The 26,634-nt window shown below is 43.1% G+C and overlaps 1 protein-coding gene across 1 annotated transcript in view; it reads left to right on the top strand.

Annotated features, from left to right (window-relative positions):
• Positions 1–26,634, top strand: part of LOC126183426 (KN motif and ankyrin repeat domain-containing protein 3-like) — a 429,549-nt gene that overhangs the window by 284,923 nt on the left and 117,992 nt on the right. Inside the window, exon 7 of the mRNA XM_049925400.1 lies at positions 21,325–21,409. Coding sequence (XP_049781357.1) covers positions 21,325–21,409 — 85 coding nt within the window. The remainder of the gene's footprint in view (positions 1–21,324; positions 21,410–26,634) is intronic.

The raw sequence follows: 26,634 nt of genomic DNA on the forward strand, positions 1-26,634 counted from the left end.
CGAAGAAAGGACCACGACAACAACTTCTGACAACAGCAAGTTGTAGTAGCAGGGATTTGTCCAAAGGTAACCAGAAAAGTCAATTTAACATGGATCTATGTGAAGCATTCATTTCAAACGATATTCCTCTTCATAAGCTTACAAAACCTATCCTCAAATGATCCTGCGCAAGTATTGCTTAAATCAAAATATATCAGATGAATCAATATTGCGTAAAAATTACATACCGACAATTAACGTAAATGTTCTGAAAGAAATTCGCAATGAACTCAAGGACAGCATTATCTGGATTTCATTTGACGAAACTACAGACACTTGTGGCCGTTAAATTGCAAATTTAATTGTTGGTGTTTTACAAGAAGAGCCTTCTCCTTCCTACTTAGCGGCCTGCAAAGTACTTGAAAAAGTTAATCATTGTACTATCGCCAGATTCGTGAATGAAGCTATTAGAAAAATGTTTCCAGAATCTTCTGCAGATGAAAGAGAGTTTGTGTTTATTTCAGATGCTGCTCCCTATATGATCAAAGCAGGAAAAGCCGTCCCATGAATCAAATTGGTATTAAATAATCCCAATTTCAAATGGTTCAAATGGCTCTGAGCACTATGGGACTTAACATCTATGGTCATCAGTCCCCTAGAACTTAGAACTACTTAAACCTAACTAACCTAAGGACAGCACACAACACCCAGCCTTCACGAGGCAGAGAAAATCCCTGACCCCGCCGGGAATCGAACCCGGGAACCCGGGCGTGGGAAGCAAGAACGCTACCGCACGACCACGAGATGCGGGCCAATAATAATAATAATCCCAATTTGATTCATGTGACGTGCTTTGCTCATGGAGAAATCGCCCTGCTGAAGAAGTACGTTACATGTTTGTGATTGTAAATAAACTGATTTCATCCACAAAGAAAGTGTTTATCAAGGCTCCTGCTCGCATCAAGACCTTCTAAGAAAAACTAACAAATGTGCCTTTACCTCCCGAAGCAGTGGTAATTCGCTGGGGTACGTGGATCGAAGCTGTGTTGTTTTACAATGAAAATTTCGAGGCCATTAGAAGAGTAGTAAACGAATTCAGTGGTGCAGAGGCTTGGGTGATGATGATGATGATGATGATGTTTTGGTTTGTGGGGCGCTCAACTGCGTGGTTATCAGCCCCCGTACAATTTCCCAACCTTTGCTCAGTCCAATTTCGCCACTTTCCTGGATGATGATGAAATGATGCGGACAACACAAACACCCAGTCATCTCGAGGCAGGTGAAAATCCCTGACCCCGCCGGGAATCGAACCCGGGACCCCGTGCTCGGGAAGCGAGAACGCTACCGCGAGACCACGAGCGGCGGACAGAGAGACTTGGGCAGTTTGCCAGTGCAAGGAAGCTTTTAATGATTCCGGTATTAAAAAAGACTTTGCTGTGATTAGCACCCATTTTTCCCATATACCTGCAAGTAATAAAAAGCTTGAAACACATGGTTTGGCGTTGAACGAATCTATTCAGTTAATGAAGGAAATTATACTGGTGAACTTCTCACTGCCGAAGGTATTCCCAAGAAAACTTAAAGAAAAGTTTGAAAACATTTTAAACAATAATCCAGGCTTTGAACCCTTGTGCCAGATTGATAGTTTTATTAATGGGACGGGTGAACTTTTACGAGAAACAATAAGTGCCAATATAGCGCCGAAATTCAAATATACAATATGTTGATGTAGAACAGTCCTTTTCCGATTATAAAAATGTTTTGAGTGATCGAAGACACTATCTTACTACCGAACATTTGGAGCAGTACTTGGTCGTTTATGTTTACAATAGCAGAGAAATGTAAACTAAATCGTAATTGATGCTTTGGTCCAACAGCATTAATTAAGAGTTAACGCTGTTCAAAAAAATTCATGATTGTACATTTTTTAAAATAAAATATTACGGAGTTTTCTAGTGTGCCCCTCCGCGTGCTACGTATCAAATGGTTCAAATGGCTCTGAGCACTATGGGACTTAACTTCTGTGATCATCAGTCCCCTAGAACTTAGAACTACTAAAACCTAACTAACCTAAGGACATCACACACATCCATGCCCGAGGCAGGATTCGAACCTGCGACCGTAGCGGTCACGCGGTTCCACACTGTAGCGCCTAGAACCGCACGGCCACACAGGCCGGCTGCTATGTATTCCGAAGTTGCTCCTGTACATATCGATTGTTTCGCTGCGACTCACTCGCATCGCATCGGTTTGTTACCGACAACAGTAGCAAAGAAGGAACAATTCTTGAAACACGGTATGCGTCCTCATTTTCCAAATTTTTAGAAAATAATCCCAGAAAGACCCCCTTCCGAACCTCTACCAGCAAGTATTCACAAAATGATATCAGATGTACCGATTTTTCGCGTAGCCGGCTGTCTTCCTCGTAATTGATATGTACATGCACGCAGTAACTACCATGTTTTTTTTTTAATAATTTGATCTTGCATATTGCGACTTTTCATGCATTTTTAAGCGTTTTTCATGCATATTTTAGGGTTTCTATGATGCATATAACCCGGTCTCTACTTATAACAATGAAGCAAGTATATTTTATAATTAGCATCCATTTCGGTTTTTAGATTTCATTTCCGATAAGTATCGGAAATAAAGCCTTAAAATAGGAATACAGAAGATCGACGGACTTTTATTCTCTCTCTCTCTCTCTCTCTCTCTCTCTCTCTCTCTCTACCCCCCCCCCCCCCCCCACACACACACGAAACCATTATACATTCGTCAAAAAATGAAAAAGTTCTCATTTCTTGCATCAGTATTGCTGTAACCCTCGCACGACGTGTCGCAGAAACATCTGCAGTTTTTAAATTTCTGCAGAAACTCTGTCAAAGTTTCTTACACCTCGCACCCTCTCATTTAAGAACAGTATTTAAACCCTCGCGCAGCGACAAAAGACGAACTCTTGTCGGCCTGTTGCAACCCTGGAGAGAGAGAGAGAGATAGAGAGAGAGAGAGAGAGAGAGAGAGAGAGGGGGGGGGGGACGGGGGGGGGGGCGTTTTGAGCTGTCTTGTGGTCCTACCCGCCTTACAACCCCATAAGGAAAATCCGTCGGTCGCTCAGTCAAAACACCTACAGACGTCCAATCTGTCTATCGATCGATCGGTCGTTTTGATGCGTGTGTAGAGGCCTTACCAATGCCAAACCCGAATAATAACCCTCGAGCGGTGACGCCTATGTATATAATGCGCCAACTGCGTTTAACATTGTCTTGTATCATCCAATTGTTGTTTTACAATTATGAGCCCATACCAATTCATTCATTATTGCTTCATCTGATAGAGTGATAAGTTGTGTTGTCATACGTCCAATTGAGCCGCAGTAATGTAAAATGAACAGCGAGCTAGGTGGAGAAAAAAATTTAAGATCCCTCAAGTAAATGCTCCAGATTCCGAGCTAACAGCACAAGTCCACAATGCGGTAGATGCCTACGAGATAATTAGTAACTGAATAAGCGTTTGGCAGGAATCTCGCGCAACTGTGCCGTTTAATGCTTCGAGTGGGTCATTACTGTGAGATAACCCTTGTTCGCGGCAACCGAGTGACAATGAAAGTTTATTTTATTTTTGTTCAATTAAACAGTGAATTAGTTCATACAATATAAGTTTATATGATCTTTGTTTAACTAAGCTAAGAGCAAATTGTGATTTTACTCTTACATGTGTGCCTTGATAACATAAAAACAGCTATTCTTGACATCTGTACAACGCACGACATGCTCCCCCTCGAGGGATTGCCATGCTGTCCCCGTGTAGGTGCAGGATGAAAGGCAAAAGAAAAAAAGACAGTCGTGATGAAATAAGCAATTCCTTATTCGATAGTTTAGAGTGTATTAGCATATTGCAGTATATTCTAAGCATATTCTAGTCCAAAATTACTAGAAAAAGACAACAAATTACCTTTATTTCTCGAAGTATGCTGACAATGCGATAAACCGCTTTCTTCAAGCAGTCACTTTCACCTGCTGATAACATGCAGGAACGAAGACAAGTGATGCACAGAAGGCGCACGGTTGAAAGTATGTGCTGCAATCAGGCATAACTTTATTTTGTTTACTGAGCTAGAAAACAAAAGTCGTACTTAGCTCACAAGCTGCAAAAGGACTCGGGAGGATAAGAGCAAGGCTTTCAAGATATGAAAGATGGTGGCGGGGGAAAGCAATGCCAATGTTGGACCTGCTAGTGTAATGTGGACTTCCTGCTAGAGTGCAGGCAGAGTTCACCGAGAGCGCGTGCAATGTCCGACCGGTTAGTAACGTCAGTGTACTACGGACTTCATGCTGAAGTGCGAGCAGGGTTTCGTGTTAGCCGAGAGTGCGCTCGCACTCCGAGTGTCATAAATGCGCGTCACGGAATGCTCGTCCACACTATGCAGTATTTGGCCAATAGCGAGCACTGAGCAGTTAGGAGTTGGGCGAGCCGCGAGGCGGCAGTGTAAGCGATGCCGCGCTGCTGCCCGCTGCCGTTCTGCCTCGCCAAGGATGCGCGCGGCCGCCGCTGCCGCCAGGCCACGACGACACAGACGCCGACGTCGACGCCGGCAGCGCCCGGCGCCCCGACGCGGGGGCGTCCTCGGCCCGCTCCCCCTGCGGCGCCCACACAGCGGCGCTGCCTCCAGGGAGGCGGCGCCGGCGTCTCGCGGCAACCCGTAGTGAGTAGCAAAGGCGCTTCCACTTTCCAATTGCACTTCACGCCTTCGTGAATCCTCGCACGTCATCTCCAAACGACGTAGCAGCTTTTCGAATTATTCCTTTTTTGTTTCATTGCGGTAAATACAACGGCGCTCGACGTTTTGGTCTGTGCATTCGTTTTCGTATTTTTATACTTCCCGAAAGACAGTTAGCAACTGACTGTGGCACTCTTTAGTTCCCTACCCTAACATCTCTATCACGACTCTTCTGAAAAACTTATATGGGTGAGAGCTAAATATTTGTGTCGAACGTCAGTTAATCCAGCTTTTTTGTATGCCGGAAAACTTAGCAAGGGTAGGAAACAAAGTGCTCTCTAGGACACTACTTCTGTTGTGTGAGGGACTTGTTAAGGAAAGCCATGTTTTAAGAGCCTTAGTGTACAGAGACTGGTAATTACAAATGTGTAAATAATGATGGCTAACAGAGGATTTTGTGGGGTTGTCGATGTTGCCGTGTGAACTATTCACAACATGATACCAATAGCTTGTTAGTAAACACTGTGACGTCTACCTATGCGTTCGATTCTAGTTTTCCTCTTACCTGACAAGCAGTTTTACTACTACGTTTCTGTGTAACTAATATTACCGAATTTATACTAAAGAGTTCGAGCGTTTTTTAGTGTTCCGTACCTGAATCGGTAGAAACGGAACCCTTCTAGGATCACTTCGTTGCCCCTCTGTCTGTTCGTCCGACTGTTCAGAACTATTTATCTGAGGAACGGGTACACGCATTAAGTCGAAATTTGTCACATATTGAGGTCTAGGATCCCTTTGTGATGTTAAAAAGTACACTTTTTCAGTCAATGCAGTCAAGAAATACGGCCATTTATGTCACATATTTTCATAGTCGCAAACTCACTCATCAAAGCTACAGGGTACTTCCCGTAGACCTCGAATCATGAAACTGGTCAAGAAGCAAGGTTTCACAATACAACTAAAGCAAAAAAATCTGAAAAGTGTTAATTTGTAATTGTATCACACGAAAAAATATTGTCACTTGTTATAAGATTATCTGCCCGTCCGTCTGTTCAGACCCTTTTTTCTCGTGATAGGATAGACGTGTCTGTTTGAAATGTATGTCACGTACTAAGGTCTATGGTCCCTTGGCGGTGTAATAAACATTAGCTTCTCAGTATGTACAATCAAAGGATACGGCCTTTTGCGTGACATATTTTGATACTCACAAACTCGCTCGTCAAAACCTGTAGGGTACGTCCCGTTGATGTATAATCATGGAATATGGCAAGAAGAATGGTTTCATTGTACAAGTAAAGGAAAAAAAATCAGAAAATTGCTATAAACATTTCTGAATGTGAATGCCGTTAAGTAATGTATAAAATGTATGTTTAACCATCAGTTGCTTTTATTTTAAACTCAAATATCAACTGGTTTGTCTTGGACCTTCTTCACGGATAAGGGTTAAAAAGGTTTAAGCCACCACATTACATTTGAGATTACCTAAATAATTTGTAGAGCATGTCATTAATGTCAATAAACGACACAGGATTTTTAGAAGCAAACATACTAAATGTACACGGAACAGTACTGCTCTGCGTACATTGAGTATTAGTATGTTTGCTTCTAAAAGTCCTGTGTCGTATATTGATAGTCATGACATGCTGTACACATTATTTAAGTAATGAAAAATGTAATGTGTAGGCTTAAACCATTGTAACTCTTATCCGTGAAGGTCCGCCCTCGTGGTCTCGCGGTAGCGTCCTCGCTTCCCGAGCACGGGGTTCCGGGTTCGATTCCCGGCGGGGGTCAGGGATTTTTTCCTGCCCCGAGATGACTGGGTGTTGTGTCGTCTTCATCATCATTATTCATCCCCATTACGGTCGGAGGAAGGCAACGGCAAACCACCTCCATTAGGACCTTGCCTAGTAAGGCGGTGCGGGTCTCCCGCATCGTTCCCCTACGCTCTGTAAAGAAGCATGGGACTTCATTCCCATTTTCCATCCGTGAAGATGGCCCAAGACTGAAACCGGTTGACACTTGGGTTTAAAATAAAAGCAGCTGATGGTCAAACATGCATTTTATACGGAAAATTGTTAGTTTGTAATTATATCACACGAAAAAGTATTCCTTTTGTCATTTGCTATCCGACTTCAAACTTGAAATTAAAACGTTCATAAAAGTCTCGGCAGCTCTGGGACCGATATCCTGCAGGAATCAATGTCGATAATACGAAAAAGTCGTAGAGGTCCTCGATTGCGAGAATGCATGAATTATCTATTTACATACTAATTAAGTTTGCACGGAACCCTCAGTGCGCCATTCCTACTTGCACGTGGCCAATTTTTGTATACGATTCGTTTAGATTATTCTGTGAAATACATGTTGCGAAGTCTATGGCCGTCAGCGAGTAAGAAAACGAACTTCGAGGGAGATGGCACCTGGCTAAGACAATGCACCAGCACTCAAAAGAAGCGGAGCTCAGATCCCGTCGGACCAACCCGATTCAGATTCGCGATCGTCGAATCTTTTGAAAGCGACGTTATCGATTTCCTAGCCCAATTTTCTCCAATCCATACACAAGTTTCATATCTAATGACTTATTCGTTGACGGTCATTAAACTATAACCCAATGTCATGGTGCTGGAAGCACTGATGATTAGTGATGTGTCTGAGAACACCGTTGATTGAATGTCCAGCAAAAATATTGTGCAAAAATTACAATTTATAAAAATTGTGTATAACCTTCAACTGTTGTTGGTGTGCCAGTATTATTACGAACCTCGACCACTAATCTAGCCAAAATACTATATTTTATGCAGGCGATGACACACAACTCGTAAATGTTTGAAGAAAGTTAAACCAAGAGCTGCTGACGAAATAATTCCTTATTACTACCAGTATCAATCAACCGATCGTCACGTAGCGTACAATTATTTACATTAGTCTGTACGGTATCGTTCTGTGGCGTCAATAAAAGTGTGCAGAGTGCACTCCATCTAAATACAGACTGCGTTTATATAACTGTATCAATGTCTTTTTCGCTGTTGTGGCCAGTTTCAGTGTTGCACTATAGCTTTTTATTCTACTTTTATTGACGCTACACTAAGAACGATACCATACAGGCAGATGTAAATAATTTTATGAACTAGTGACGATCGGTATATATGGACAAACATTTATTTCGTCAACAGCTCTTGGTGGTTTTTAAATACGACTTTCTCCAGTAATGTACTAGAGCTCTCTACACATCACAACTCACCATGCAACCTTACGCTGAGTGGCAAAAGAGTCCATGGTGTACCAATATACTAACTGCATAACGCAAGGGCTCTGGAAATAACGATCAATTCAAATAATGATACAATGCAAACGTTCATGGCATTTGATTCTTACACAAAAATCACACTTCAAAAACAGCTTTTACATAACACTGAGTGACAAACGTTTAAGTAACCACTAGAAGGGGTATGATAGTATAGTGGTAAGGCGACTGCTAACGAAAACTTGTACTTCCAAGTTTCAGACGTGGCCGTGTCACAAAATTTCAGTTGTGATTTCGGATAGTCAATGCTGTTACCGTAGATAAACAGTGCGTGTCACGCAAATGTTCGATATTGTAAGTGTACATTAGTTCAGAAAGTCTTTACCTTTGTGCTCAGACTGTACAGTGTGTGTGCGTAGAAAAAGTTGACTTCGTAAGTAGAAAGACGAAAACTTCACGAAATTATGCGGACATTAAGCGCCGTTGTGCAGCTTGCAAGACGCTACATATAGTTCTCTTCAGGCGGTTTTCTTATCTTTTCTTTGCAAACACCATTTTGTCGTGATAGGCCGAGCAAGGTCACATACGGGTGCAGGTGCCTACAGTGTGTTCACCACTTCTTTTATTACAGTCGTAAACACGAACCACGTGAAAATAAGGAAACCTCAGAAGCAACTGTCGCCCACACACACACACACACACACACACACACACACACACTGTATTGGACTAGAGCACCTTCAACTTTAATACACACTGTTTATAATTTTGCGTTACAGGCTAGCATTACACATCTGCGCAGTTTCGCGGAACGAAATTTATCTCCATTTGTGAAGAAATATTTGTCAGCTTAACGGCTTTTCAGAAAGATCGTTAAATTATTATACTGAATCTTATTAGTTAAAAGCCATATAGCCTGGGGCTCATCAACGTGTTAGTTTAAGCGTTCATCAGTCAAACTAGTTTAATCATCTCCCTCCTTCCTCTCTGTTTCCTTCTCCCTTCCCTCTCCCCAGAAACATATGCACTGATTGTTAGGAACAAGTAAAACACGGGAAAATCACTTTCCGTTTCTAAGTGCATGAATCTAAAATGAAGTTTTGTAGATAATAAATGTAATATAGATTGAGTTTCCTGGGAATAAAGAAGTTAAAACTTCCAGTGATTGAAACAAGAATGTTGGAATCCTGGGATGGTAATCTGGATCACGATAGCTGCAGTCTAGACCTACCATTTACTATGGATCTTCTTGGTGTCTCACAATCTCTTCATGAAAATAACATGATGGTATTGCAACTTCCAAGCAGATTAAAACTGAGTGTCGAGTCGGACCATGAACCAAGATCTACATCTTTGATAGGCAATACTACTATCCAGAAACATCCACCTTCACTATTTAAATTCAGCGCGGACTTCTCTCCTAGTTTCCACTTTTCAGAGAATCTTTCCTACATACTTTGTTGGACTAGCATTGATTTCATCTGAGTGCTAGTCCAGGAAGCAATGCAGGACAACTTCTCTGACGCCTGGAAAGTAGAACAGATCTACCGGCAGAACCAAAGTAGAAGTGTTTTGTAACTGTAGCCCCAACAGATGACAGGGTTCGAAACGTATTGTATAACAAAGGAAGTATTATGAATGAAAAAACACGAAATCGTGCGATATTCTAAAGCATTTATTATTTTACAACCTGTTTTTCGGCTGTCAGGTACAAAGAGAAGTAAGTGCTGCTGGGAAATGTTTGAGGGATCAAAGATTGTAAATCAGTGCATATACAGTGTGTCTCAGTTGGATTCCAAAGATGACAATTGTTAATATGTGATCGGAGGCTTTCCCGGCGTATGTGTTGTTTCCAGGGCTATCGGGTGCGCAGGCGGATGCGATCGTTGAAGTCTCACCGTATTTCGGCGAATATGGAATGTTCTGTCTGCTCATTGTCGGTGTTATTTATGCCTGACTGACGGACATAAATAACACCGACAATGAGCAGACAGACCATTCCATCAGAACCACCTGATGAATTATTCGCCGAAAATCGTGGGACCTCAACGATCGCATCCGGCTGGACACCCGAGAGCCCTCGAAACAAAAAACGTAAATTGTTAATGTTTGATTCTGAATTTTTGAGATGGCTGTCTATACCCAACTCTGCATACAGTTTTCCTATGGCATCTTTTCCACCCCCAGTCGGGTCTTCCTTTACTGTCACAGAAAAAGAGCCATTGGTTTCCGTTATTTCATATTATCTTGATTAATTTCATAGTCACCTTTATACCTATTGCTATTAGTACTGTTACAACACCATATGCTACAATAACAGACTATATAACCTTTATAATGTCCCCATTACTACTACCTGCACCTTGATTTTGCTTCAGCAATTACCACTACTGCATGTTATGTTACCAACAGGAGGGTGTGCTGAAAAAATAATGCCTCCGAATTTTTTATTGTGTTTTCAGTATCGGTCGAGGTATTAAATTTAATTCATTTTACTCGGCCACTAATGGCCTTGCCACAGAAGTAACGCCGGTTCCCTTGTCCGCCGCTCGTGGTCTCGCGGTAGCGTTCTCGCTTCCCGAGCACGGGGTCCCGGGTTCGATTCCCGGCGGGGTCAGGGATTTTCACCTGCCTCGAGATGACTGGGTGTTTGTGTTGTCCTCATCATTTCATCATCATCCAGGAAAGTGGCGAAATTGGACTGAGCTAAGGTTGGGAAATTGTACGGGCGCTGATAACCACGCAGTTGAGCGCCCCACAAACCAAACCATCATCATCATCATCATCATCATCATCATCAACGCCGGTTCCCGCCAGATTACCGAAGTTAAGGGCTGTCGGGCTTGGCTAGCACTTGTGCGTGACCGTCCGTGTCTGCCGTGCACTGATACTAAACTGGGTGCACTCAGATCTTGCGAGGCCACCCGAGGAGCTACTTCACTGAGAAGTAGCGGCTGCGGTCAAGAAAACTGACGACGACAAGGAGAGCGATCTGCTGACGACACGCCCCTTCATATCCACCCAGTAGCGACATCGGCTGAGGATGACACGGCGATAGGTCGGTACCGTTAGGCCTTCCAAGGCCTGGGCGGACGGAGTTTTGTTTTATATTGCTCTCTCGACATTCCTGCTTTGTTAATTCAAGTTGCAACCCTCTGTCGCTAGAGGGCTCCGATTTGTAGCGTATAACACGGCGGCATACTGGAACACTCTCTTTCAAATTCTAAAGGTGGCAGGGGTAAAATACAGGGAACGAAAGGCTATTTACAATTTGTACAGAAACCAGGGCATGAAAGGGAAGCAGTGGTTGGGAAGGGAGTGAGACAGGGTTGTAGCCTCTCCCCGATGTTATTCAATCTGTATATGGAGCAATCAGTAAAGGAAACAAAAGAAAAATTTGGAGTAGGTATTAAAATCCATGGAGAGGAAATTAAAACTTTGAGGTTCACCGATTACATTGTAATTCTGCCAGAGACAGCAAAGGACTTGGAAGAGCAGTTGAATGGAATGGACAGTGTCTTGAAAGGAGGATATAAGATGAACATCAACAGAAGCAAAACGAGGATAATGGAATGTATTCGAATTAAGTCGGGTGATGCTGAGGGAATTAGATTAGGAAATGAGACACTTAAAGTAGTAAAGAGAAATTTGTTAACATCGAGTATAGACTTAAGTGTCATAAAGTTGTTTCTGAAAGTATTTGTATAGAGTGTAGCCATGTATGGAAGTGAAACATCGACGATGAATAGTTTGGACAAGAAGAGAATAGAAGCTTTCGAAATGTGGTGCTACAGAAGACTGCTAAAGATTAGATGGGTAGATCACATAAATAATGAGGAGGTATTGAATAGAATTGGGGAGAAGCGGAGTTTGTGGCACAACTTGACAAGAAGAAGGGACCTGTTGGTAGGACATGTTCTGAAGCAAAAAGGGATCACAAATTTAGCATTGGAGGGCAGCGTGGAGGGTAAAAATCGTAGAGGGAGACCACGAGATGAATACACTAAGCAGATTCAGAAGGATGTAGATTGCAGTAAGTTCTGGGAGATGAAGAAGCTTGCACAGGATAGAGTAGCATGGAGAGTTGCATCAAGCCAGTCTCAGGACTGAAGACCACCACCACAACAACAACAACACTGCGGTGTGTAATGTAACTATATCGATTCATTGGAAACAGTGTGCTTTAATAGAATTTCTAACAGCAGAAAACGTGCCTCCAATTGAAACAGAGGAGACTGGAAATCTCTCAATAATTTCTTTTGCTTTTTGAGCGTGATGAGTTCCCTAACAACATTGTCACAGGTGATGAAAGCTGGATTCGCCGTTTAGACCCCGGTAAAAAGACAGGAGCACTGGAGTTCGGCCAGAAAAGTGCAAGACAATGCCATTAGCAGACAAAGTTATGCTCATAGTGTTCTAGGATGTTTGAGGTGTGGTGAATTTGGAATTCATGTCAAAAGGGATCACTATAAACTCTGCAGGGCACTGCAAGATCCTCAGATCCTCAGATCCTTCAGGATGACAGTGCCAGACCATATGCGAGCGCTGCGACATCTGCAACAATCCGACGCCTTGGCTTCGCTGTCATCAGTTATCCTCGATACAGTTCCGATTTGGCCCCATCCGATTTTCATCTTCTTCCAAAACTTAAAGAACCCCTTCCAGGATTTCACTTTGACAGTGACGAAGCGGTTCAAAAATGGCTCTAAGCACTATGGGACTTAACAACTGAGGTCATCAGTCCCCTAGACTTAGAACTACTTAAACCTAACTAACGTAAAGACATCACACACATCCATGCCCGAGGCAGGATTCGAGCCTGCAACCGGAGCATCCGCGTGGTTCCGGACTGAAGCGCCTAGAACCGTCGAGACGGTGCAAGCAGAGGCGAGGTTGCGGCTTCAACAAAGTCAGACATTCTACAGTGACAGTATCAACAAATCTGGTCTCTCTTTGGGTGACGCGTGTTCGTCGCCAGAGTGAGTATGTTGAGAAATAAATATGTAGACACGGAGAATGAAAATGTAGAATGTTAATAACGTTTATTTTATTTAAAAAAGCTTTAAGAGTTTTCACATTAAAAATTCGGAGTCATTGCTTATCAGTACGTCCTCATATTAACACTAATGCTAGTACTTCTACAACGACTAAATATGACAGTGCTGAAGTCACTGACTTTCGGAGAACAGTTAAATAGCGCATCGTCTTCTGTAGCTTCACTACGTCTCTTTACCGTTGTCTGAGATGGACACACACACAATTTGCTACTATCGGAATGTGTTTATTTTCTATGTTCCTTAACATATCGGCCACCCCGTCGGGTCCAGCAATATATTTAAGATGTTGAAGTCCTCTTTTACTTTAATTATGTAATAAGTAATTTTACCTCGTAAAGCCTTCCTAGCAGTCCTCGCTATACCTACAAGTAGAGGAGAGTCCCATAGGTCATGATCTCATGTATCGGTTTCCTGACGGTCACAGCTGGTCGTTTTCCTGTTACCAGTTCTATTCAGATATGTAGCATATGGCCCATGTCTGGTAAGGTAGTAAACCAGTCCGTATATGTCTCGAATTTTCAAATGGCTCTGAGCACTATGGGACTTAACTTCTGAGGTCATCAGTCCCCTAACTAACCTAAGGACATCACACACATCCATGCCCGAGGCAGGATTCGAACCTGCGACCGTAGCGGTCGCGCGATTCCAGACTGTAGCGCCTAGAACCGCTCGACCACTCCGGCCGGCTCTCGAAATGTATCATCTTTCGTTTACATCAGGAATAAATAGAAATTTTTGCCTTTATGTGCCTGAGAAATTCCATCTCTGCTACCAGTCTGCAAATATTAAATTTTGTATTAGTAACGGATTTGTTGCCGGTTCCCAAAGAGTTTGGTGTATTTTTTCAAATAGTTTTTTTTTCCAGTCTGTAGATGGCAGCCATTTTTTGTATTTGAAGGTCCAGGGGACATGCGCCCATGAATGTCTGGAGACGTGGTGCTAAAGGCTGTACAGCATCGCAGCAGAATCCCTCGCTGTGCTACTTTCACTGCAGGCACGCCTGGCCATTCGTAACATCTGCGCTCAAACACTGGCACCGTAGCCCACAATGACAGTTAATACAGACTCGTGGCACAGTCTAATTACATTACCGCTAAGCACAGCGTTTTAGCACAAACCATGTAGGCTGAATTGGGACACAGATAAGTTTTGATTTAAAATCTCAAATGACACTGAGTTGACAAAAGTCATGGGATATATCCCAATATATCGGCGCAATGCAGCAAACGCCGTGGCATGGACTCGACAAGACATTGGAAGTCCCCTGTAGAATACTGAAAAATGCTGCCTCTATAGATATCCATAATTGCGAAAGTGTTGCCAGTGCAGTATTTTGTGCATGAACTAACCTCTCGATTATATCCCGTAAATGTTCGCTGGGATTCCTGTCGAGCGATCGGTGTGACCAAATCATTGGCTCGAATTGTCCAGAATGTTCTCCAAACCATTCGCAAACAATAGTGGCCCGGTGACATGGCACATTGTCATCCATAAAAATTCAATTCTTATGTGAGAACGTGAAGTCTATGAATGGCTGAAAATGGTGTCCAAGTAGCCGAAAATCACCATTTCCAGTCCGTGATCGATTCACGTGGACCAGAGAACCCATTCCATTCCATGTACACAAAGCCCATACCATTATGGAACCACCGCCAGCTTGCACAGTGGCTTGCTGACAACTTGGATCCATGGCTTCGTGGGGTCTGCGCTACACTCGAACCCTACCAGTAGCTTTTACCGGCCAAAATTGGAACTCATCTGACCAGTCGTCTAGGATCCAACTGATACGGCCGCGACCCGAGGAGAGGCGCTGCAGACTATGCCGTGCTGTTAGCAAAGGCAGTCGCGTCAGTCGTCTGCTGCCACTACCCATTAACACCAGATTTCGGTGCACTGTCCTAACGGATACGTTTGTTATACGTCCGTCATTGATTTCTGCCGTTATTCCACGCAGTGTTCCTTGTCCGTTAGCACTGACAACTCTATTCAAGCGCCGCTGCTCTCAGTCGTTAAGCGTAGGCAGTCAGCCACTGCGTTGCCTGTGGTGAGAGGTAATGCCTGAAATTTGGTATTCTCGACACACACTTGACTCTCTGGATCTCGGAATATTGAATTCCCTAACGATTTTACAAATGGAATGTCCCATTCTTCTAGCTCCAACTACCATTCCACTGTTGATTCCCGTCGTGCGCCCGCAATGACGTAGGAAACCATTTCACATGAATCACCTGAGTACCAGTGACAGCTGCGCCCATGCACTGTAATTTTATACCTTGTGTACGTGATATTACCGCTGTCTATAAATGTGCATATCGCTATCCTATGACATTTGTCACTTCAATATAATGTGATGTAGGGTTTGCTATACAGTTGATTGTGGTATTTTGTACTGTTAGTAATATTTTTAGGTGCACAGCGTAATTTTGTTCTACGTAAGTGAACTCGGTGATACTTGGGTTTTTATATGCCTATACTCGGCCGTCAGTCTGGCAGTCATGGCCGGTCCTTGCGGCCGGCCGCGAAGCCCTGACGAGTAGGAGGGTCGCGGCGGTGGGCGCAGAAGGGTCTGGGCGTGAGCCTGCCTGGAGCCGCCGTCGGTGCAGATCTTGGTGGTAGTAGCAAATACTCCAGCGAGGCCCTGGAGGGCTGAAATTGACATCGAAATAAGTGTCCAAGGAATAGAAAAGCAACTGGAATCACTCAACAGAGGAAAGTCCACTGGACCTGACGGGATACCAATTCGATTCTACACAGAGTACGCGAAAGAACTTGCCCCCCTTCTAACAGCCGTGTACCGCAAGTCTCTAGAGGAACGGAAGGTTCCAAATGATTGGAAAAGAGCACAGGTAGTCCCAGTCTTCAAGAAGGGTCGTCGAGCAGATGCGCAAAACTATAGACCTATATCTCTGACGTCGATCTGTTGTAGAATTTTAGAACATGTTTTTTGCTCGAGTATCATGTCGTTTTTGGAAACCCAGAATCTACTATGTAGGAATCAACATGGATTCCGGAAACAGCGATCGTGTGAGACCCAACTCGCTTTATTTGTTCATGAGACCCAGAAAATATTAGATACAAACTCCCTGGTAGATGCCATTTTCCTTGACTTCTGGAAGGCGTTCGATACAGTTCCGCACTGTCGCCTGATAAACAAAGTAAGAGCCTACGGAATATCAGACCAGCTGTGTGGCTGGATTGAAGAGCTTTAGCAAACAGAACACAGCATGTTGTTATCAATGGAGAGACGTCTACAGACGTTAAAGTAACCTCTGGCGTGCCACAGGGGAGTGTTATGGGACCATTGCTTTTCACAATGTATATAAATGACCTAGTAGATAGTGTCGGAAGTTCCATGCGGCTTTTCGCGGATGATGCTGTAGTATACAGAGAAGTTGCAGCATTAGAAAATTGTAGCGAAATGCAGGAAGATCTGCAGCGGATAGGCACTTGGTGCAGGGAGTGGCAACTGACCCTTAACATAGACAAATGTATTGCGAATACATAGAAAGAAGGATCCTTTATTGTATGATTATATGATAGCGGAACAAACACTGGTAGCAGTTACTTCTGTAAAATATCTGGGAGTATGCGTGCGGAACGATTTGAAGTGGAATGATCATATAAAATTAATTGTTGGTAAGGCGGGTACCAGGTTGAGATTCATTGGGAGAGTCCTTAGAAAATGTAGTCCATCAACAAAGGGGGTGGCTTACAAAACACTCGTTCGACCTATACTTGAGTATTGCTCATCAGTGTGGGATCCGTACCAGATCGGGTTGACGGAGGAGATAGAGAAGATCCAAAGAAGAGCGGCGCGTTTCGTCACAGGGTTATTTGGTAACCGTGATAGCGTTACGGAGATGTTTAACAAACTCAAGTGGCAGACTCTGCAAGAGAGGCGCTCTGCATCGCGGTGTAGCTTGCTCGTCAGGTTTCGAGAGGGTGCGTTTCTGGATGAGGTATCGAATATATTGCTTCCCCCTACTTATACCTCCCGAGGAGATCACGAATGTAAAATTAGAGAGATTAGAGCGCGCACGGAGGCTTTCAGACAGTCGTTCTTCCCGCGAACCATACGCGACTGGAACAGGAAAGGGAGGTAATGACAGTGACACGTAAAGTGCCCTCCGCCACACACCGTTGGGTGGCTTGCGGAGTATAAATGTAGATGTAGATGTTATATTCTACATTCATCAGTTTTGTTAAAGATAGCATCGTTTATTCCTATAGACTTTGCTGTGAGCAGTACGTTAGGGATCTTGACTCACCAACAATTTATTTTAATGATGTTTGTTGGTTAGGTGGTTTTGCGGTTCGTTGTCGTTTCTAGGAGTTTACAGGACTGTCCGTTCAGTTAAGGTTCTCGGAAAATTTCACATCTTTAGATGAGTGGATATATCTATATCTTCATATTTATTTAAAATTATGATACAGCATATTAAACATCTGAATTTCAACAACAGCGAAGATCAGTTCTTCAATGCGATTCTTCAAATTATTTTGCTTCAGTTTTCTGAATACCCAAGTGCTTTCACTTGATTTGTGAAAAGTTCTGCTTCCTTGACGTTATTTCGCATTGTGGACACACGTAAGTCTGTCCGTTAAATTAGGGAATGAGCTTCTATTTTAATTTAGCTCTCTTCTTTTTTTCCGTTGTGCTTTGTCCCGAACGAAGGAATGTTTGCTTCGCTAACATATTACTTGCCATGATGGAGTAGAATTTAGCTTGCGAAAGGGAAAAGTACTACTACCGAGAAACATTAAATCTGTATAACGGACTGTTACTTTACCTCGGACTCCCGGTGGGCGAAAAGTACTGCCAGGAATATTAATGCTCTGTGTTCTGGTCTTGGTTTAGTGCAGAGTACTCGGAAAATATTCCTATTAGCGATTCATCGTTTTCATGACTGTTTCATGTACGGAAAAGGTTCCAAAATTGAATTAGTCCAAACTTGGTAGATTCATAATAAAGCTAAGAATAAAGTATACTGCCGTCAAATATTAGTGTAAAATCTTAGATGGCAACACGCGTCGTCACATGTGTGAGGTTTCTGTCACAAGATTTTTAACATTGAGTTGGGCCAAAAATTATCCATTGGCTATTGAACATATCAGTCGAAACCGATGTAAACACTGAAGATTTTACTCGTTGACTCGGGCAATAAACCTTGTTGCTAAAAGAAAAGTTTAATGTTATTCTCCGGTAGTTACATGGAAGCACAACAGTGTTCTCATAACAAGTGATGATTATTACGAAACTGTGTATATGTAGTCTCAGCAGCAATTTCTTGTGTTGTCATAAAGGCCAGCATTTCACCAGTTTCTGTAAGCAAACAGCCGCCAAAGTGGAAACGCGAAGACAAGTGCCAGTTTGCCTACGCCGTAGGACGTAATATCAATCCTGGAAAATGAATTTGTCAGGCTATGACATGCCGGCTCACACAGGGCATGATACTTCATTAGCGATACGTGATACGTGTTTGTGGAACCAATGGATAGAAAATGATACTACAAGTGACGAACAGGTACTGTGTCACCTAATGTGACTATAATATGGGAGGGCCGTGAAGGGCCGGCCAGCTTCAACAGTATCGGTCATGCGCTGGAGTACTGTGACCTCTTCACCACCGACTGTTCGACCCAGGTTTACCTGATAATATGAACTCTAACGCAGCAGATTCCACTATTCAGAAACGACAAACGCCTCGTACTACAATGAACCGGAAATACCATCGCTGGCTTTCTGTGTGGAAAAAATGACGTTTTCGGACAAGTAATGCTTCGACCTGTCCAGTTATCAAAGACGTCATACGCGTTTGACGCTGCCGTGGTTACGACAACCCGACAATCTTCATTGCTGAGCGGCATAGTGGACCAATTCAAAGTTTCGTAGTTTAGAGCGCCATTGGGTACAAATGCGATCGGGACTTCTGCATGATGCAGTCAGTCTGAAGAGCGTCCACTGGAACAGGGAGACTTTAAAGGCAGAAGTGCTGCTCTTCATTACAATGCACGATCGCATGTGTCAGTAAATTATCAGTCTCCGAAGAGCGTCGGATACCGCCGATTTCCAGGCCAGCGCGTTTACCTGGCAAGTAGTCTACCGAGCCGAAATATCTGGTCGGCAGCTTGGTCATCACGGTACTGCTGCTACCTTTGCTGATGCTTTGTGGTCACCCATATAGGTCAAGTGATTAGTGATTTTCCAGAAAGGAGAAAGCCAAGTTTCGGATTCGAATCTCAATTTGATACTCTTAATCTGCCAGGAAGTTTAGAAATTGCGCATATAGACCTTCTCCCAGAAATGCTAGTCCAGCAGAGTGCTCAGGAGAGTTTCCGTGAAGTCTGGAAAGTAGTAGAGAATGGGCTTGGCAGAAGTGAAATAGTGACGGCAGGTAGTGAGATGTGAAGGGATAGGTGAGTCTGTTAAAGTATTGCCTGGGATAGGCAAGGTTCCGAGTTCGAGTCCCTGTTAGCATGCATCTTTAATCTTGTAGTAAGTTTCAACACAGCTATGCAGTATTCGATTTCATGCCACGATGTTTTAAGGGCTGTGATTTCAATAAATTGGGTCTTCACACAATACGGAAGACTATGTCAAAAATCATGTACAGCTATGCTCTTATAACGGGTATGTATAACCAACCATGTACCCAATCTATGATATAAAATTCATTCCAGTTATATATATATATATATCATATTGCAGTTTCCACTATCTTTAGCGCATTATTTCTGTTATTTTCATAAGTGGTGTAGACGTTCTTTCACAGTTTGCGGTAGCATACGCACTTCACTCGTAGAAGTAAACTGCAGGGAATAAGTATCGTTCTAAAAGAGATACTGCCTTCAATAATTGTCTGTGAAGTATCAATGCCAGCACTACATCTACATTCATGCTCCGCAAGCAACGATGCATAGCGGATGGTACCCTGTACCACTACTAGTTGTTTCCTTTTCTGTTCCTTTGTCACATATAGCGAGGGGAAAAGACTGCCTATATGCCTCTGTATGAGCCCTAATTTCTAGTATCTTATCTTCGTGGTCTTTACGCTAGATGTTAATTAACTGATGAATTTAATTAAGTAGTCAATCAAATTAATAATAATCATACCTGCCCCTGATGTAGGCAACCCCCAATAATAAAATGCACCCTACGAGCTTTGTCTTACTACTTACTACACACAAAACATTTTCTTTAATAACAGTAACTCAATGCAAAATATTCCTTTGTCATCAATCTACAGCTTGTAAATGTTACCTGTTTCAGTCCTATAGTTGAATTACTGTGTGTACTAAAAAACTATTGATAGGAGTAGGGTGAAAGCTAAAATTTAGACATAAAAATATATAGCACACAATCTAATGAAACAAAGTTGTTATTCTTCAAATACTTTTGATTTTATGATTTTTAGAAACATTCTTTTAATTTACAATTTTCAACTTTAAATTTTTTGAGTCTTTGCTGATGCAAAATATTACAAAACTGGTTCATTGGATAATCGTTGGGGGCAACAAGAAGTGAATCCCATTTAGTTCTAATTGGTATGTTTTGAGAAGACGTACCTTACATAGGAAAAATATAAGTTGTGGAATTAAACATTTACGAAAATTACACAAAATTTTCATATTTAAATATACACCGTAAAAAATGCCATATACAGAGTACAATGCTGCATGTTCTTTTTCTTGTGCCTGTAGTTTCTTTTTCCGCTTCTACTGTTTTCTTTTCTTCCAGAAGACGTCCATACACTAATTTCCACAATTTTTTATTCGCATAAGCTCCAGATTTTTAAGAGTTGCAATGCAACATAAGCCTACTTCCACACGCATTCCCTCCAGGATTGATTTGGAAGATATATGTAACCGTGATTGAAATCATAAATTGCATCCAACACACCAATATATAAGAGACAGTCACATGTTAACAAGAAAAAATGTAAGTAAACTGTTTACTTCAAAAGTAATAGCTATAACTGTTAAATACATTCATCCCACCGCGAGACAGGATGCTCAGTGCCTTCATGGAAAAATTGTTGTGGCTGCCTATGGAACCGTGGTTTGCATCCACACCCAGACATGCACAACTTCGTCCGAAAGAAGTCGACGGCCAGGAATGTCTTTCTTCAGGGCTCCAAAAATTTGGACATCGCATGTAGAGGGACCGGGACTGTGTGGAGGACGTGTAAGGGCTTCCCAGCGAAGCTTCTGTCGCGTAGACAAAACAACCTTGGCAACATTTGGGACCGCCCACTATCTACCTCCCGTCCATCACACTTAATAGGCATGCAGAGTAGCTATTCCTGACGAATGTGTATGTGTTGCAGGTGCAGCTGAACGTGCTGAAGGAGGAGAAACGCAAGCTGCTCGCTGAAGCTGATCGCGAGAGACAGAGACCGCAGCCCGTTGCAGGTACTATGAAAACATCGCTTTTCGTGTTAGCTGCATCTAGATTCTCTGTACACGAAAGGATGACAAAAATGCCTGTATGAAGGTACAGTTTCAGAGCTCAGACTCTCGGACCGATAAAGTAAATGTTTAATTCGTAATAGAGTTAATGGGTTAAACGGACATTTATTAGACTGTCTTCGACATGAATGTACTCAACAGGAACCTGGCAAATGCACAACAGTTTGGTGTTACTTGGCTGAGAAGTGGATGTCGTTGTACTTCCGTTTAAAGGACGGAAAAATGTAAGGCACCGTGGTGTTCAGATCAGCCTCTACGTGCTGACAAATACAGCTCTGTGGAGGTTCATCTGCACCCAATACTACAATAGTCAATTTAACAACATACATGTGATGAACATACACCGCACACTCGCACTCTCCTAGTGAAGTAACACATCGATTAATGCACTGAACTCGCATTCAGGATCGTGACTCCTGGTCCGACACTTCAGTTGTAGGTTTTCTGTGTTTTCCATACATTTCTTAAGGCGAAAAAGGACACAGGCCACTTGGGTAAATGGTAAATCTGGGGTTTTCAGGAGGCAACCATGACATCACTTGCACGTCTTGCGACTCATAAGTGAAAACGCTTGCCTGCTACAAGAAGTTCGCCAATTAACTGTTTATATACATGCGACTGAAGAAAGGTCTGTTTGTGTGATGAGCTACAGTTCTATTATTGAAACCCATGGGTGGGGATGAGGGATTTTGGTGGTAACTGTATGAGACAACGGATCTATCATGCATCGTATCCATGGTGCATAACAAGACCGTTCACGTTACAACGAACAGAACTTAAAATGCTTGCACTGAAACGCATGAGTGCCTTCCTGAATAGTGATGATGTTACGTATTTGGTACACGGGAAAAACTGCAGATTATTCAAAATAGTGTGATATCTTTCAAGCCGACAATACACCTCGCCATAGTGCACACCGTTCGCAGGAACAGCTCGTAGAAACTAGCTGGGATTTTGATAATGTTGAGTGGGCACCCGATTTACCAGAATTCGATCGCATTGAGTATTTCTAAGTCACTTCGAAATGATATATCCCATTAGCCACACTGTACATTTCGTCCAAATTGACTGTGAAGGCCACAGTGCGCGCAGCGCTTCTACCATGGCACACAAATCCTACAGAAATTGCAGTATACGACGTGAGAAAGCTTCCGTATAGGTGTATGATTTCTGTATCAGGTTTTCACAGCGAAGTTATACGTGGTGTGCCAGGGAGCCATCTACAAACTTTCAGAGTTTGTTCCTGACAATTGTTTTGGCCCCAGGGACCCGTGGTTTCCGGTGGTTCATCACAAAGTAATAATGCAACTATGATTTATTCGGTTATCGCCACAATTATCTTTGTTTCTGCTGAAACACACCATTTCATCAAAATTATCCGGTCGCCCACTATGTAACGCAGAATTAACTACAAATGTCATGAGGCGGCCCCGCCAGTATAAAAGGAGGCGAGAAATTTAGTTGTCAGTATAGAAGTAGAAACAGCAAAATGGGTCGGTCAGGAAAGCTGAACGGCTTGGACTTGGCAGTAGATGTCACCTGAGTAACAAATCCATCAAGGACATTTCTACCCTTCTAAATCTAAATAATGAAAACTGCACAGCACGTTTCGAGTATTTATTCTCATTTTCAAGTGCATTTGTGCACATAAATCTGCCCAAGTCGACTGTTGGTGAAGTGACTGTGAAGTGGAAACTCGAAGAAACGACCACAGCCAAACCAACACCAGGCAGACTGATGTGCTAACGGACAGGGACTGCCCAGCATTGCGTAGGGAATCACTCGTGAGTTACAAAGTGCTACCAGCAGTCCATATAGCAGAATGACTGTACGTTGAGAGCTAAAAAGAATGGGGTACAATCGTCGAACACCTACCATAAGCCATACATTTCTGTGGTCAGTGCTAACTGACACCTGAGATGGTATGAAGATCGACGCCATTGGTCAGTGGATGATTGGAAACGAGTGATTTTGAGTAATCAATCACGGCATTGCCTGTGGCAATGCGATGGAAGGGTTTAGATTTGATGTATGCCTGCGTACAGTAGAGGAACAGTTCAGAGACAGTGGCTGTATGAGCATCCTTTCATAAAACATCATCTGTGAGGCAATGGTTTATGGACCATAATATTCTTGAAGTAGACTGGCCTGCCCAGAGTGCCGACATGAAGCCAAAGGAACAGCTTTGGAATGAGTTGGAAGGTCGACTTCGCTCCAGACTCCAACGTTCAACATAACTTCTTTCTCTGGCTTGGCTTATTGAGGAAGAATGGGCGGTCATTCGTCCACAGACATTCAGACACCTCATTGAAATTGTTCCCAGTAGAGTTCATGCCGATATAAAGGTGAACGATGGACACACGCTGTGTTAATGTTCACTAATAGATTTCTGGATACTTTTGATCAGCTAGTATACCTTCACAACAGTGGAAAATTCTGTAATATCCAATCACGAAAATGTACGACACAAAATTTAGTATGGTGCAACAATCCTCAGATGCAAAAGTACTTTGATGTGATTACCGTCTCAGCCGAAACAGCCTGGCATAACACTTTTGAACCTTAATTAGATTGGAATCCATATGTTGAATCTATATGCTCATGTTGTGCGCAGCGGTCGTTGAATGTAGACAATGGACTGCTGCTCTTCTTCTCCATTCTTTGTTTTAGTACCTCTCTCCCACTGCATTCAGTGAACCCACAGAGGAAGTGGATATCGGTCAACACTTCATCAGTAAACCAATCCACAATGCTGTGTACCACTGTTAACGTACAACAAACACCTTCAGAAAAAAATCGCTGTACAGAATTGAGCTCCTCTCAATGGGCTCATGAGCCAATTAAACACCAACTTCCTTCGTGTGCTGCAGTCCCTCACATGTCTGCTCCCTTAGCTGAGTGGTCAGCACGGGTTCTATTCCCGGTGGGGTCGGAGATTTTCTCCGCTCGAGGAGTGGCTGTAGTGTTGTCATCATCATAATTTCATCTTCATCGGCACGCAAGTCTCCCACTGTGACGTCAACTGAAAAGACTTGCAACTCGGCGGTCGGATTTCCCCAAGAGGGCATTCGGGAGGACGACGGTTTAAACCCGCAGCCGGCCATCTTGATTTAGGTTTTCCGTGATTTTCCTAAATCGCTTCAGGCAAATGCCGGGATGGTTTCTTTGAAAGGGCACAGCCGACTTCCTTCCCCATCCTTCCCTAAATTGATGGGACTGATGACCTAGCTGTTTCGTCCCCTCCTCCCAGGTCAACCAACCAACCAATCCCCAGGTGGGGACATCCGGCCATCAGTGTCATTCGATCATTTCATTTCAGTCTCACAATCTGAAAATCCTTCTTTCTCCTAAACCTTCTCATAGCGCCAGCCAGCCTTTTTATGACGACCTGGCTATTCTACATCTACATACATGCTCCGCAAGCCACCATACGTACGAGCCCTAATTTCTCGCATCTTTCCTTCGTCCTCCTTAAGCGAAATGTACGTTGGCGGCAGTACAATCGTTTCGCAGTTGGCCTCAGACGCCGGTTCTCTAAATTTCCACAACTGTGTCTTGCGAAAAGAGCGTCGTCTTCCCTCCAGGGATTCCCATTTGAGTCCACGAAGTATGTACGTAATACTTGGATGCTGATCGAACCTACCGGTAACAAATCTAGGAGCAAGCCTCTGAATTTCTTCTATGTCTTCCTTTAATCCGACGTAGTAGGAATCCGAAAAACTAAAATAGTACTCAAGAATGGCTGGCAGTAGCGTTCTGTATGCCGTCTCCTATGTGGATGAGCTCCACTTTCCCAAAATTCTCGTAATTAAACGAAGTCGAGCATTCACCTTCCCTACTGCCAACTTGAAGTCCTCTTTCCGTTGCATACAGTTTTGCAACGTTATGCTTAGTTATTTAATCTATGTGACTGTTTCAAGCAGCAGCAGCACCCTACTAATGCTATATTCCAAAGTTACATGATTGTTTTTCCTACTTGTCCACGTTAACTGATATTTTCCTACATGTAGGGCAACTTGCCATTCATTACACCAACTAAAAATTCAATCTACTTTATCTTCTATACTCCTATAGCCACTCTACAACGATACCTTGCCATACACCACAGCATTATCAGCATACAGCCGTAAATTGCTATTCCTTAGGTTCTCCTTCATTTTCTTGGAATATTTTTTCATTTACTGTACGTTACTTTTTGGCTTAAGTAATTTTTGATCCTCTTCTTGATTTGATCTTCATTTCCCAATTTTTGTGTAGTGTGGACCGACTGGAGAAAACAACTTAACTGATCATCAGAGTAAAATACGTGCATAGACTCTTACATGAACTTCAAAGTCAACGCAACAGCGAATTCTATGTGGTGATGTCATTATTTACTCTTTCGGTTGACCCCCTGACAACATAAGGGTCACTCAGCTAATGCTTGAACTACTAGCTCCCCACGCGTGCCAGGGAGTAGGTTCCCGTCTTCCTGGGGCATCAGAGCCCCTCGTAGCAGCTTCGTGCCAGACGGCCATTGCTATGGTTGGGTGGTGCCCTCGGGGAGAGCTCTTGATCGGAGTATGTGGCATAAGGGCGAACATTTTGCATACTAAACGTATCAAATTACAGAAAAATATTTGATCAGGTTAACATCTGCAACTGAGGAACGTATTTATAGAATAAAAATCCGCTTCAGTTGCAAGTAATTTTCCTAATTTGTTCCACAACCGGTTTCGAAGCTTAAAGCATAATCTTCAGGTGCTGCCAAATAATTATGAGAACATAAATGTGTCGCGGTCGGGCCAGTCAGTCACTGGGGATCGCACCCACGTCAAACAAACGCACGGGGCGTAAGACCGGCAACCACAGCGCCCGCCTGACAGCGCGACACTGTTTTTGACTTCATGTTGTGCTGCCCAGACGGGCGCTGTGATCGCTGGTCCTATGCTCCCATGTGTTTACTTGACGTTGGTGTGATCCCCCACGACTGACTTGCCCGAACGCCACATATTTATGTTTTCATAATTATTTGGTGGCACCTAAAAATCAAGCTTTAATTTTCGAAACCTGTCATTGAATAAATTAAGAAAAGAACATAAAACGGACGCGGATATTTCTGCTATAACTTACCATAAAGCAATGGCCGTTCTGATTTGACCGTCTCACCAGACAGATCTACACATTTA

This window comes from Schistocerca cancellata, chromosome 4, assembly GCF_023864275.1.
Source record: "Schistocerca cancellata isolate TAMUIC-IGC-003103 chromosome 4, iqSchCanc2.1, whole genome shotgun sequence".
Classification (NCBI taxonomy): Eukaryota; Metazoa; Arthropoda; class Insecta; order Orthoptera; family Acrididae; genus Schistocerca; species Schistocerca cancellata.